Here is a 15627-nt window from a genome sequence, read left to right as displayed (position 1 = left end):
GTGATTTCTTAAAAACTAACAGTAATCTTTCCTTTCTTTTATGCAGAAAGTACGCCTATACGCACTTCTGACGTTGACTATCGACTCTTAGAGGCATCTAAAGCCGGAGACTTGGAAACTGTGAAGGTAAGTCAGCACTTTAATGTCTTAGGTAGTAGCTCTAGGGAACCTTTGCTAACAAATTCATTTTAAGCTTATAAGTGAAACTACTCAAATCCATACAATAAAAGGGATCCAGAGAGATCCATAAAAAGCGGAGATTTTTAACTAGGAAGAATTTCCTAGAACGTGCCTTACATTAAACTCCTTCCTAATCACTTGTCTTCTGGTTATATGAAAGCTCTTTTTCTTTCCACTTACATTAATTAAAATTTTATTTTGGCCACATTCATAAATTTCCAAGCTAATTCAAGCCCAGGTAATAGTATAATAAAGTTTGAAACAATGTTCTTGAACTTTTCCAAGAGATTCCCATGTGAACTTGCAACCCTTTGGAATTAATTATATACAGAAGGTGGATTTTCTTTTCTGTGTCACTGTTCACCAAGGAAATTTTATCAATGTTTGTGGTATAGAAACAATGATTATAGGTTGAATTTTTTCAAATATAAAATTATATTTTCACATTGAATATGCTTTTTTAAAACACACACACTTCCCATCTATAATCATTCATATGTAGATGAAGATAGCAGAAAGGGATATGGGTTTTATTTTAGTTTAGGAGTTGGTATTGTACTTTTGTTTTTATTTCTTTTTCTTTTTTTTTTTTTTTTTTAAAGAAAGGCTAATTGCAAAATTGGTATTGCCAGCCATACCAGGTTATTTTTTACAAACTAATCTTGGGCATTTCTTATTGTCATTTCTTAATACACAAACTAATTTTGGGACCCTTGATGATATATACTGGTTGAAAATGACATTAAATACTTTCTAAGCTCTGTTGCCCAGAAATTTTATTTTTGTTTCAATATGTGGCAACTTCTAACTTCCCTTCCATCTTAAAATAACATCTAAGTTATTTAAAGAAAGTAGTAAATTTCAGTTTAATAGTCACTGGGGAGAAATTTTAAAGTTCTTAGATCTGAAATTATAAATACTTTTTATCATTTGAAATATATCCTAATAAAGGAAAATCTTAAAATATAAAAATGATTAGGACTCCTTTTCTGTATCACAGCATGATAATCCCAGCACTAGAATTGCTACATGTGCCTGTTATAATTGATTTTTTTTAATGTGTCAGTTTAATTCCATATGTTTTGTTTGTAATAGGCAAACATGCCACAGCTTTTAGGTTTCCTAAACAATCCATTCACAATAAAGGCCAAATACATTTTTATGAATGGAGTGGAAGTAGCAGAAGAAAACAAAGCACAGATTAAGTGAGAATTAAGCCTGGGAAATTTCTTTCCCTTGAGGCTTTAGAAAGCACTAGAAATTAGGTGTTAGAAGAAAAAGCTGTTTGCTGAGTAAAGTATTTGAGAAGCAGGCAGGAAGGATGTAAAATTGCTTTGGCATTCAAAAAGAAAGTGAAATAGTATAGAGAATAAAGAACTTCTAAATAGTAAAAAGCAAATATTTAGTAAGCAGAATTGGCTTTATTTTTATAAATAAAAAAATTAAATAAGGTAAAATAAGTTGTATTTCATTCCCTACTTCATCCCTGTTTTACCACTATTCTCTGCAAAAAAGAAAAAGTTAACTTAGACTATAAAGAACTAGAATAAAAGCAGCAGCAGCAGGAAGCAGCTTCAGTCATGTTAAGACACCATAGGTATTTACTGCCAATTTTTGTAGCCTTTCTAGTTCTTGTATAAATTTATTCATTTCTATTTAATTTTATTTTTTGATTCTATAATTATGTATTAATGTAACCACAGACTCACTTGTCATGAAAAGGTAAGTCAATGGCTCTTCAGATTTTAGAGTCTCTCCCTTATGCCCAGACTTCCTTCCATCATGTGAAAATTGTACCACTTGAAAAGTCCTGTTTTTACCCTGCCAGCCCCTACTCAGTATATCAGTAGAAATAGATACCTTCCAGGTTCTTAGTTTTTGTATTTTAATAGCTCATTACAGTGGCTTGAACAGCAGCAAGATTGTCAAATGCCTGGAAAGCCCTTGCCAGTATACCTTGTAGCCTAGAAAAAATGTCACTGTTTTTCTCTGCTTTTTTTTTTAAGAGCACAAGTTTTGTTTTGTTTTGTTTTTTTTCCCCTCTCTCTGCTTTTCTTACTTTTCTTCTTTTCATTACCTCTCTTCTCATCAATTCCCTGAATTTGGGTAAGCAACAATGTAGCTAAGAGATCAGAAGATTAAAAATTAGGAAAATGGTGTTTGAGTCTTTATTCTGCCCCTTACCAACACTATGAAAAAGGGTGAGTCACTTAACTTTTCTGAGCCTTGGTTTATTTATCTGTAAAATGAAGATAATGATTAACTTTAGAGGTAGATAATAATTCTCTCACTGAAAAACCGTGAAGTTCTTTATAAACTGCAAATTGTTACTGAAATATTTTTATAGTAATCCATCCATCACGACCAATGATGCAGCCTCTTAGGCCTAACATTGCTTCTACTGCTTTGTAAACAGCGCTGAGCTTCTGCTGAAATGACAGCATTCAAAAGGAGAAAAGGAGACAGAGAAGAGACTTGAAGGACATAGCTGAAGGAGATGGAAATAAAGGCCAAAAACTAGAATATGATAAGAATCATTTTGATTTATAGACTTAAACAAATACCTCCTCCCCACCCCCCTGAGACCAAGTAAAGCGTTGTTGACTGCGTGGCTTTGCTGTGATGGACCAAAGGGCCAAGTGGATGGCCCAGACGGAATTAATGTAATTTTTCCAGAGCCTTCTTGCTTGCCACTCAAAGGAGACATGAGCTCTGGGTAGCTCTGCAGTCAGCCAGGGTTGGTCTTACTTGAGCACAGAGTGGCTTAGAGCATGCTGGCTCAAGCAGACTTGCTGTGACAAACAGTCTCAGGGAGGAAACCCTATAAAGGTGGACAAGGAAGGCTCCATTTGCCTTGGAAATGCTTGCTTTATTATGGGTTTTTCCTTTTGATTAGAATTTGTCCAGGAAATGTTGAAAAAAGATTAAATTGTTCTGCAAACAGTAAGAATATTTGTAGACACTGTAAAGCTAAGCATTCTGCTGATTTTTAAACATCACTTGTATAATCTTTGGGAAAGAAATATTCATTAGAAAATTACAGTGTATCCAAGAAGCCTGCAGTATTTTGGAGCAAGATCTTTGAATCATTACTAATGTTTGTTTTGTGTTTATCTCTGTGTGTGTGCCCTAAAAGCAACTTTGCAGCCCTCAGAATGTGAATTGCAGAGATTTAGAGGGCCGGCATTCTACGCCCTTACACTTCGCCGCAGGCTATAACCGTGTGTCTGTGGTGGAGTACCTCCTACACCATGGTGCCGATGTCCATGCCAAAGACAAAGGGTAGGTGTTAAAATTTCACTGTTTAGGGTTCATTCTCTTGGGACTTAAAAGGTTTCTGTTAGTATTTTTGAAGTCTCCAATTTTTTTCCCTATTTAAAAAGTAATACATGTTTTTTAAGGTTTAAACATTATGGAAATGTATGGTATAGGAAGTGAAGAGTCTCTCTCACACCATCTCCTGGAGATGACAACATCAAAATTTTGCTGCAATTGTCCAGATTTTTGGAACTCATATACTAGTGTGTCTGCTGTTGTGGTGGTGCTTGTTTTTAACATAAACAATGATGTCATTCCAGACAGTCTACTTCGCAATTTGCTTTTTTCACTCCGTAGTATATCTTGAATGTCTTTCCATATCAGTACTTAATAGTCTGTTTCATCCTTTTAATGCCTATACATAGCATTTTATTGCATTATATGAATGTGTTTATATAGTTTGTAATTTATTCTTCATCTCTTTTTTTGCTATTAAAAATGTATAATCTCCTTCAAAAAGAAGTCATCCATCCCAAAGTCATCAGTATTAATAGAAACATAATTTTATTTTTACTAACTCAGATATTCTCTATTTTTATATGAGTTTACTAAATTATTTTATCTAGACAGAGTTTAAAGCAGCCATGGAAGCTATTTAGAAAAGCAAGAAATTTTAACTGAAATGAGCTTTTGTATTCTGACTTAATTTCATATCATCTGAAAATATAAATAAGCACTTTCCTATGCTGTTACTGCTGTAGAATTAAACTGCACAACTTAGACTTCAGTTAACCATTGTGGGTTTGTTTATCTTTTAAAAGGGACACATCAGACATGAATATTTACTATCACGAGCTCTTTTAAAGTATTATAGTACATTGGAGAGAAACCAACATTTGTTTTTATTGCCTATTTTAGCACTTAGTATTTTTGGTCTCAAAACATTAAAAAAAAAAACAAAAAAACCCCCGATCTTTCTAAATAGAAAGGTACTAACTAGATACCTTATGTTTGCTATTTACTAAGTACAACTTAAACTTATCCTTTGATGCACCCTTTTTTATAGGGACATCTTTTTGTCCTTTTAGAATGCCATCTGCCATCCACTCAGAAGAGTCATCTCAGACTAGATTGTTCACCTGACTAGAGTTTATGGTTGACATCCTTATTTTACATACTGAATACCGAAGTTTCTGTATTACTTGGAGTTTGAGTTTTCATTGCTTGGTAACTAAATATTTAAACCTATGCACAGAAACCCTACTGAATTATTAGGAATTTTTTTTTAAAAGCCAAAAACAAAAGGTAGAACTTGAATAAATAAATGCGTTAAATTGCGTTGTATATTTTATAAGTATATAATTTTTACTAGGAAAACCCAAATGGAAGAACATCTGAGAGAAAATAAAACCAGATTAGTGATTAGTTATTCCAGAAATCACTTTGTAATGTTGCTCTTTATATTGCTAAGATGAAAACCTGAATTAAAACCATTGAATAGAAATGGAACCTTTTTCTATGGGTATATCCATATGTATTTTAAGGATAAGGATTGCTGTGAAATTTATATCCACTACCAAGAAACTGAAGTCCTTATGTTGAAAGGGACATTTTTGAAATTACTGATGCTTGTTTGGAGATGGATGTAGTCATCTTCAAGATCGGAGGAGAATTATTTCTATGTAAGTGCGTGTTTAGTGTAGTCAGTGTCATAGAGAATGATTTTCTTTACAAGTATAACTTTAACTCAAAGATTTGATATATGTCTTTAAAATGATTTTCTTTTGTTTAGTGGCTTGGTGCCCCTTCACAATGCTTGCTCATATGGACACTATGAGGTGGCTGAGCTCTTAGTAAGGCATGGGGCTTCTGTCAATGTGGCAGACTTGTGGAAATTTACCCCTCTACATGAAGCAGCAGCTAAAGGAAAATATGAAATCTGCAAACTCCTTTTAAAAGTATGTAATTTTTTAAATTAAAAAATATAAAGTAGTTATATTTGTTTTTTGGTTAGGATGTAAAACTACATCAAAGTAAATTATTCTATTAAGTACAGTAGGTGCTGTAGAGACTGCCTCCATTTTCTATTTTAGGGGGATTTTTAAGTGTGATATGATACTTACATAGCTTTGAGTGGTGTCTGAAGTGCCTTTCTGAACTGATTTGATTATGTTGAGTTCATCACAACTCATCAAGGTAGGTTTTGGAAAGACTTGGATTAGTTTGCATGACTTATCTGATAGAGTATTAATATCAGAAAACATCTGAACAAGAAAAGAATTTTTCCATCAGGCTTGATTTTTTTTTTTACTAGGTATGTTATTGTTAACAAACTCATTTCTCATTATTAAGCATTGTTTAAAGGATGTGAAATTTTAAAATGTGAAGTTAATTAAAAGATGTGAAAAATGACATATATTTGTCACTTTCTTTTTTTTATTTTTTTAAACTAGAAAAAAACTTATCCTAGTTAAATATAAAGTTCTCCCACTGCTTTTATGGGATCAAATATGTTCTCATGATCTTGAGAATAGCACTATATTTGATACTCATTTTTACTATCACTGATTAGTAAGGAATAACTTCTAGGTCACCGTGAATTCACTGTCTGGGTTGGTTATTCCATATTTCTCCAGTGGGCCAATGGCAGTCCATGTCAGGACTTTCTTGACTTCCATTTACTGTATTTCATAGATGTAGATGATTAAACTTTTAAAAGTCAAGTTAATTGTTAATACATTTCTACCTAATTTCATGATCAGTGTTAAGACTTACAATGGAAATATTTTTAAATTACCAAACCTTTTTTTTATTGATTCCATTTGAAATTAAGTACTTTTTCCACCTGTGTGTCTTACTCTTCTCACTTCATCAACACAGAATATCTTTATATAATTGAAATCTAGTCAAAATTAACATCTAGGACATAATTTAAAAGAAAAGTGGTTTCCAAAGACAGCTTGGGGTCTGAGAAAAAGTATATGATACGAAAAGTAAAAGGCACTCAACAGCTTCCCCACTCACCATCAGCATTGATCCTGAGGCCTGGGGCTTTGGTTGGGAAGTAGTTAGAAAGCTAATCCAGTGTATTACTAAGTAGAGAATTTGCAAGAAAAAACAGGCTATTTTCTCTGTTTTTCACAATGTGTGTAGAATAGGTGTCTTTCCTTGGATGAGTGGAAGTGAAGTTAAAAATAAAAAAAACTTAAAGATACTACAGGAAACACAAGCCCTATTTGGTTTTTGTTTTGTAGCATGGAGCAGATCCGACTAAAAAGAACAGAGATGGAAATACACCTTTAGATTTGGTAAAAGAAGGAGACACAGATATTCAGGACTTACTGAGAGGAGATGCTGCCCTGTTGGATGCTGCCAAGAAGGGCTGCCTGGCAAGAGTGCAGAAGCTCTGTACTCCAGAGAATATCAACTGCAGAGACACCCAGGGCAGAAACTCAACCCCTCTGCACCTGGCAGGTAAGCATCACCAGCACTTCCAAGGCTCATTGTCCTTTGTTAGGTACCTAATGCAGTCCACCAGAAGAAGAAAGAAATGCTGAGCATAAAGAGTACTGCTCAGTAAAATGCTTTTGATTGACATAATTTTATGTAATTTCTTCTTGTAAATTATGTAGATTTCTTATTGTAATTTTCTTATTCTGAATTATGTAATAGTAGTGTTAGCTTTTAAAGCAAAAAGTACTAAAACTATGTATTTTCCAGTCCTTATCATTTATATACAGATAGATTTTTTTTTAAGCTGACATGTTTGCCTTTTTTCACTCTAATAGCAGGCTACAATAACCTGGAAGTAGCTGAATATCTTCTAGAACATGGAGCAGATGTTAATGCCCAGGACAAAGGTGGTTTAATTCCTCTTCATAATGCAGCGTCCTACGGGGTGAGCAGGCTAAAGCTTAAATCTAGAAAACTTCACTAATATTTACTACTTTATTAAATGCATACCAGGCATGAGTCAAGTAGATATCTAACCAATGGCATAATTTAGCACAGTTCTAATCTTTAATCCGTGTTTCTAGGCTTCTCAGTTAGGCTTAACTATCTTTTGGCCACAGACCAAGCTTTTTACAGCTTTTTGATCTCTTCACATTATCTAGCACAATAATAAGTATGTAATGGCTGCTCAGTTAGTATTTATTGATATAGATAATAAATCTTAACTCTATCTCAAGTAGATTTTAGAAACTGTAAAAGCCAGGAGGTTCCTTTATAAAGGCATGAAAATTATGCTTGCTTATGTTTATCATCAGCATTTTAGAATTATTCAAGTAAATGGGTAAGCTATTGGTATGTATGATTTCATAGAGTCTGAATGACTAGCTAAACCCCACAGTGAAAGTCACAACTGATTCTTTGAAAGCACTGGTAACTGCAATCATCAGCTGAAAGAGGAAGAGGGATGCATTTCAGTACCTTGGTAACATTTGTTGGAACTGACTGCCTGGAAGGGACCAAGGCCCGCCTGAGGTCTGATGAATCACATGGGAAGAAGATGGGTGCCCTTGTGCTTGTCTGTTTAGCCACTTAGTCCCTATTTACTGTAAAATCCATAGATGCCAGAATGTTCATACTAGGGATTCTCCTAGTTGGAATCATTATTGGTGAAGACAGTTTCTAATTTGCAAAAGCCTGACAACCTATAAGTAAAAACTAATCATCGTGATTTCCATATTCTCTTATTCTCTCTGCCTCGCCCTTCAAGGTGAGAATATCCCCCGTCTTCTCGTGCCCCATCTCGGAGGCCAGCGTTTCAGGGAGGTGACGTGTCAGTGGGAATACTCTTAAGGAAAACAAACAATCCAGTTTCAAGTGGACAGATAGCAAAGAAAATTTACTTCCAAGTGTGATATATACTAATTGAAAGTTATCAGATTTAATCAGTTATTAGTACTGAAATCCTCTTGAAACTGCTATATTTAAAGTTATCTTTCCAAAGATGATTAACCTTTTATTAAAATCATTAGAATTTTCATTTAACTTTCATATAGGATTCTCAATTTCACTGAACAGCATATATTTATACTGAAGACCAGGCATGCTAAATATTTAGTGCTAATATACTATGTATGCATTTACGTGTAATCCTTCTGCCTTTGAGGTATAGCTATAAATATATATATATCATTCGGAGAATGTCCAGCACTTAGCATGATTCTTCTCTCCGTATTTTATTCCACTAATCCCAAGGCTAAGCTTCAGTAAAGTTTATCAGTCAATAGTTTATAAAGCTGATGGGATCAGTAGAACTTGAATCAGTGTCTTTTAACTTCTATATTAATCTACTAACGAGTAAGGACAGGTGTGGACAAGAGAGTTATACTTCTTGACCTGATCTAATAAAACTTAAGCTCTCAGCTGTGTAGACTACATGGGTCTATGTGTTTTTCCATATATTCCCATGCTTTGTGGATGTGGAAAAGTTCAATCCCATTAGTCTTTTCCTTTCATAGCTTTCACGTATGTCACGGAGGGTAGAGGAAGTAAAACTTTATAAAGTTTAAGTATTTTACCTTTTTAATTCCCCTTCTTCTGATGGGAAAGGTGTTGAGATGCTACTTATTACACGTGTGTGTCATCTGGTGACCAGAGTGAAAGAGAAAATGTACAGTGCTTCTCTTTTGTGGCTAAGTAGTAAGATAGGATGCAGGTTGGCCTTGTCTTTGTTCCTCTTCCCTCGCAGGTGTCTTGCCGTTGGCTGGTGGAGGAGTGGTACAACCCGTCTCCTGACCAGGGGCCCTCTGTTCTGTTTTCATAAACTTGTTTCACCATTTTCCACAGCTCCTGCTCTCCCCTTCTAACTCCAGATGAGAAAGATCACATTTTGAGTTTCATTCTTTTTATGTTATCTTGCTTTTTATCACATCCCTATTGCTAAGCTCTTTGTAAATGAAGGTAGCTTACCGAGGTGAAGATGAACAGAAAATTTTCCAGGCTTGTGTAGAGGGCATTTGATAGAGATTTTGATCAACCTGGTTCATCCCTTCTTTCTACTGAAGAATGCTAATGAGCTAGACAGTGTGTTTGTAGCAGGTGTTTTTACCTCATTGTGTGAGTGGATTTTTTTTTTTGAGTCACTCTAAATGTCCTTCTTGTATTAAACTTGGAAATTTAAAAATCAAATATCTGTGAGCTAATGACTATCTACTCTTATTCACTAAAACCTTTACTTTGGTGGTTTCTTGACCTGTCTTAGTTGTCATGTTTTTGCCACGTGCAACATGTACCCGCCCCCAGTAGCATCTCTTACGACACATAGTGAATTTCAGTTGGCAATAGTAAGGTCATTCCCCGCACTGAGAATCTCTGCTCTACAAAATAATGTTATCTAATGCAATTTGTACACCATGTTCTCTATTGTCAGCAACCACATCAAATCAGAATTTATCTCAATCTCAATTAGTAGACTTAAAATAAGGACAACACATAGTTTAAGAAGTTTAAATAAAAGTTACAGATTTCATGAGTGTATATTAATGATAATGCACATTATCCAGTTTAGTGTTTTTATAATGCCTTATGTTATTTTTTAATATACATTTACACAAGACAGCTCATTTTTCTGCTATTCAATAAATGCAAGGCATTAATATTTATGTACCACAAAGCGTATAGTTTTCTATTATAACAGTAAATCAGTTTGCTGAGTTTTCTCAACTTTATTAATTTTTAGTGCTTTCTCTAAAATGTATAATGTTGGGGGAATTTCATGACATTGTACAACTAAATTGCTCTAACTGGAGCCCAAGCATGTTTGTCTTCTTCCTACTTCCCAACTTTCTAAAATTAAATTAGAGCCCTTGCAGTGTTTTTATGTTGCATTTGTCGTTTAAAGCATTTTGTGTTGCAGCTGGATTTTGAAACCATGTTAAGCTGACGCCTGAAAACATTCCAGCAAAGTTCAGTTTCTTTTCTAGACTTTCCATTCAATACTTTGCTCTTGCATGTTTAGAACTCAGTTGCAGCTTACATATTGATTTGTCAGCCTTAAATTTCAGTTAGTATTTTTGTCCCAGTAGTGTAGCCATTTAAAATAAGGCTTAAAAATTGTGTTTTTAGTCTATTTGGGTAGTTAATATACTCCTTCCAGTTTATTGCTCTTTCAGATGATTTTCAGCAAATTTAATAAGCACATAATTGGTTTCTCCAAGCATAAGCTATAAATTTAATATAAAGAAAGCTTAATAATATGTACCATATATACATTTTATTTTACACACACATAATTTTGCATGTACTAATTTTGAAAATCCATGCAAATAATTCCACCAAATTATATTATTCTGCCAATAAAAATGGGAGTAGAATAAAATGAATCATCAGAAACAATTTAAATACCCTATAACCTTACTGGGGAGAAGCTTCAAATGCCTCCATGCTTTTGGGTTAACTGAACAAAATAGCTTCTTTTCAATACATACCCTTTGAGTAAGGGAGATAAGTTACTGGGTTTTGTTTTAAGTGATTTTGATAGTACTACAGAAGCTACCTATTTTTATCTTTTGTGTTAGTTTTATATTGATGATATATCATTCATAATCCCCAAAAGATCATAGAACATGGCCTGTTCTCAGAAAGCCCCATTCTGATCATGCTTTTTTTTATTTGTCCCTATATTGTCAGCAAATGTGGAAGCTTTCTTAGAAGTTGTCTGATTTGCAGTTCCTAATGAATTTTGTTTTCTGAAATTATTTTTCCTAAAGTTAAGAAGTATTTGTATCATATTTTAAAAAAACTTTAATACTACCTTAGAAGAAGTGCTTGTTCTTTTTGAAGTGAGTGTCTTCAAAAGAGCAAAGAAAATATTTTAAGGAATTTTTAAGGAGAATATGAAGAAACATCCCCTAAACCCCATCCTGGGCTATTTCTGTCTTTACCTTCCCCATCTCTTCCCTTTCTCATGAAAGTCAGCTTCAGAGAGGTATTCAGCAAATGTTTGGCTGGTGGGTGAGTGGGTAAGAGAGAGTAAGTGAACAAAGAAATGACCCTCTTCTCTGTGTGCTGACCTTTGTGTCAAACCGTTACAAAACATTACGTAGATATTTAACCTCAAAAACCACATACCCCAACTGAACCTTAATCTTTCTTATAGTTTCATTCATACTTAAACTTCTGCTACTCAGTTTCTGTTAATGTTTCCACCTTTGTTTTTTAACCTTCTAGACCAAATTAAGAGGGGAAAAAAGGTAGTCATCTTTGACTTTTTTTTCCTCTTTCATCCTCTGTAGTTAATTTGTCTTTCTGAAACCCATTTTTTTTCCCTCCAAAATTCTCAGATTCAGCTCTTCCTTTCCATCCTTCTCTAACCATCACAGTTCGAGACCTTGTTGCCTCACGCCCCGGTTATTAGTTAATGTGTCTGCTGCTGACATTTCATTCACCCCATAAGTCACTTTGGATACGACAGACTAATTTTTGTAAAATGCTGTTCTTGTTATGTTACATTACTTTCCCAAAAGCTGAAGAAAGAACATTGAGAATCCTTGAGATGAGTATTTCAATAAATAGATCAGGCTGCAGTGGGTTAGAAAGAGAAATGGGAAGATAAGAGAAGCGTGGATATAGGACGCTTGCTTGAAAAGTTTGGCAGACAGATTAGCCCATTATTAAGAGACTTGGAATCAGGCAATAGTTTCACTTTATATGTTTTTAAGATAGATCTGAATATGTTATAGCCGAATAAAAATTTTTTAGAGCTCCCATGAAGAATTACAGGGTAACAGAATAATTGTGGAACTAAGATTTTGGAGGAGGCAAGAAAAGATGGACTCCAAAGTACAGGTAGAAGGGTGTGATAAATCTTTTTTTTAATAGAAGAAACTTCTATTAAGGATGAGAATAGAGAATAGGGAATGAAATGTTAAATAAAAACAAGTGTACCTGAAGCTTTCCCCAAAACTTCATTCTTACCTCTTGGCATCCTTTTGTTTTCCTTCAGCATGTGGACATCGCAGCATTGCTGATAAAATATAACACATGTGTGAATGCAACAGACAAGTGGGCGTTTACTCCCCTTCACGAAGCAGCCCAAAAAGGCAGGACACAGCTTTGTGCCCTCCTCCTGGCACATGGCGCAGATCCAACTATGAAGAACCAAGAAGGTCAGACACCTTTAGATCTGGCAACAGTAAGTCTTTATTTCAAAATATTTAGTATTGCTTTTCATACTTTCAGAGATGACAGTAAATTCCAGGGCTTAGCAGGTTTACCTTTGGTGGTACGTATATTCATTAGAAGAACAAAGTTCCTTCCTTCTGAACTTTTTTAAGTCTTCATTTTTTAAATTTACTTTAAAACTGTTAAGGCAAACTAAGCAGTAAGTTAAATTTTTTTTGCCACTTGTAGGGAAAACATGAATCATAGAAAAACATGTATATAGAGTGTATCCTCAAAGAATTACATTTAATAAAGTGTCTTAATATGTTCTACATTTGGTGTATTATTCTAGAACAACTGATGATCATGATAATTTACCTGAGGCTAGGAAATAAGTCAGAGTCAAAATCAAAATTATCTTTTAGGCATTATATCATTCTTCCAAAGATGGGAAAGTACATTGATATACTGTAGAAATATTTTCAAAATCAGTGATTAATTTTTTTGGTGAAATGTTATTTAACTACAGAATTAAACGCAGTACAGAAACACTGAACCTTCTGGAAATCAGGGAGTTACTATGTGGTCACGATAATTTAGAAATTCTTCTTTCCCAAGCCACATTTTGTTTTATCTATCTGTTGCTGAGTAACAGACAATTTCAAAACACTTCGTAGCTTAACCAAAACCAAGTGAGTGGCTTAATACAGTGATGTATAATTTCTCACAGTTCTGTGGGTTGACTGGGCTCAGCCAGGCAGTTCTGCTGTTCATGCAGCTCCCAGTAGCTGGAAGCTCAGCTCAGGCTGCGGTGTCTAGGATGGCCTTAACTCCTCCAGGGCCTCTCTGCACAGTGTCTCACACTCAGTGGCCCAGTCCATACTTTACAGCATGGAGGATGATTTCTGAAAAAGTAGAAGCTACCAGTCCTTTTAAAGCCTAGGTCAAAAGCCTCAGAACATCACTTCCTCTTCATTCCATCAGTCAGAGCAACTCACAGGCAACCCAGATTTAAGAGAAGGGAGATAGATGCCACCTCTTGATGGGAGGAGAGACACGATGTACCCAGAGGAAGGAATTGATGGCTGGCTACCTCCCACATACTCTTAACAGCAGCTGTGGAGTTCATGAATGAGCCAGCCAAATTAAAGCACTAGCCCTTTAAAATTTCACCAGATTTTAATTGTACATTAAACTATTGAGTGTGTGCTAAATAACTGAACAAAAATTATTTTAATTGTTTAAATGTAAACAAAACATAGTAAGTATGGAAACTCCTAAAGAAGAGACTGTCAAAATTCTGATATGTGCTTCTTTTAGATGAAAGATGAAATATTTTATTTAACTCTATTCAAATCTTTATTAAACTTACATATCCTTTGAATATATTTGTAATTAGTAATTTACAATTGTGTGTACACTTTTCATTTAGTGTTAAAAGTGTTTCTAGGAATCAACATAGTTTACATTCTTGGACTTTTTTTTTCCATAGTTAATTTGTATGTGTGTAATGAGAACACTTAAGATCTACTCTTCGCAAATTTCAAGACAATAATACAGGGCTATTAACTATAGTCACCAAGCTGTACATTACATCTTCAAAAGATGAAGTATTTTTAAAAAATTGCAGTTTCTCCATATGTACTGAAACTATGGGGACTCTACGGGAACTCTGGATCAGAGAAGGAAAAACGAAGGAATGATCAGAAACCAGTATGGAATAATGAAGCATTCACTAAAGAGATAATTCACCAAGTGTTTGGTCCTTAGTGAAAAACTTACCAATTTAAAATGTAATTTTTTGTGTGTTTTTTTGTTATCATTTTAGGCTGATGATATCAGAGCTTTGCTGATAGATGCCATGCCCCCAGAGGCCTTACCTACCTGTTTTAAACCTCAGGCCACTGTAGTGAGTGCCTCTCTCATCTCACCAGCATCCACTCCCTCCTGCCTGTCTGCTGCCAGCAGCATAGACAACCTCACCGGCCCCTTAGCGGAGCTGGCGGTAGGAGGAGCAGCCAACACTGCAGATGGTGCAGCGGGTGCAGAAAGGAAGGAAGGAGAAGGCGAGTAACCCTGTGAACACATATTTGGTTTTGGTATTTTAAATGAACAGACTCACTTTTTTCTATTGGTAATTAGCAAACACCTAGAGACATCCCACATACGAGTTTCCATATACGCAACAGTTTGTAAGAAATAGGTCTTCACAGAGTAAATACCTTGCCATCTACATTTGTTCTTACTTATGTGTATCCTAGTCCATTCTTGTCCAACCATAATGTCTGCTTAAACTCCCGAGTCTTATTACTGAAGTTATATCAGAAAAATTGAGAGATTATGTAAGAAATGAAAACTGAAACAACAGCTGGTAAATTTGAATTTTTAAATCCAACTGTTAAATATTTCACTAAAAGCATTATATTATGCTTTTAATATTAATATAAATTCTTCTGATAAGATAAACTCAGCTTTTACGTCCCCACCAAATTCAGAGATAATTTGAAGTGTGTGAGTTTAACTTATGTATTATGGATTATTTTACTTTATATGAAACCATCTGCACAGCCAGGGGTGCCAGGGAGCCATGGCTTTAAATACATTAAGGAACTTCCTTTAGATTGATAAGCTTCTTTCTGAAAAACCTTAATATATGTCTGTTTTAGTTGCGGGTCTTGACATGAATATCAGTCAATTTCTGAAAAGCCTTGGTCTTGAACACCTTCGGGACATCTTTGAAACAGAACAGGTAAACTCATATATATATATATATATATAATTTAAAAGACTCAATTATATAAAGTTATTAATTGCCACTTGTTCTTTCTGTTTTGCTTCTTAACTGCTATTTTAAAACTCAGAGTTCTGATGGAGCTAGAGGAATCTGGTAACAGATGATTGAAGTCTGTTATTTTGTTATATCTTTATAAGCAGTCTGGCTTAGTAAGTTTTATTACATGTCAAAACTTGGGCCCACCTCAAAAGAATGTTTTCAGAATCTTCCCTCATTATTTTGTTTCCAAAGTGTTAGCCTGTATTCATCTCATTTTATTACTAATGTGACTAGACCCCACTTAA

The 15627-nt window shown here is 34.6% G+C and overlaps 1 protein-coding gene across 2 annotated transcripts in view; it reads left to right on the top strand.

Annotated features, from left to right (window-relative positions):
* TNKS (tankyrase) overlaps nucleotides 1-15627 on the top strand; it is a 159333-nt gene that overhangs the window by 124764 nt on the left and 18942 nt on the right. For both annotated transcript variants that reach the window (XM_010995686.3, XM_064477487.1), the window contains exons 13-20: nucleotides 47-126; nucleotides 3317-3462; nucleotides 5231-5396; nucleotides 6693-6912; nucleotides 7227-7336; nucleotides 12392-12580; nucleotides 14378-14615; nucleotides 15216-15298. In XM_010995686.3, coding sequence (XP_010993988.2) covers nucleotides 47-126; nucleotides 3317-3462; nucleotides 5231-5396; nucleotides 6693-6912; nucleotides 7227-7336; nucleotides 12392-12580; nucleotides 14378-14615; nucleotides 15216-15298 — 1232 coding nt within the window. The remainder of the gene's footprint in view (nucleotides 1-46; nucleotides 127-3316; nucleotides 3463-5230; nucleotides 5397-6692; nucleotides 6913-7226; nucleotides 7337-12391; nucleotides 12581-14377; nucleotides 14616-15215; nucleotides 15299-15627) is intronic.

This window comes from Camelus dromedarius, chromosome 22 (assembly GCF_036321535.1).
Source record: "Camelus dromedarius isolate mCamDro1 chromosome 22, mCamDro1.pat, whole genome shotgun sequence".
NCBI classification, from domain to species: domain Eukaryota; kingdom Metazoa; phylum Chordata; class Mammalia; order Artiodactyla; family Camelidae; genus Camelus; species Camelus dromedarius.
This window is presented reverse-complemented; position numbering and strand designations above follow the sequence as displayed.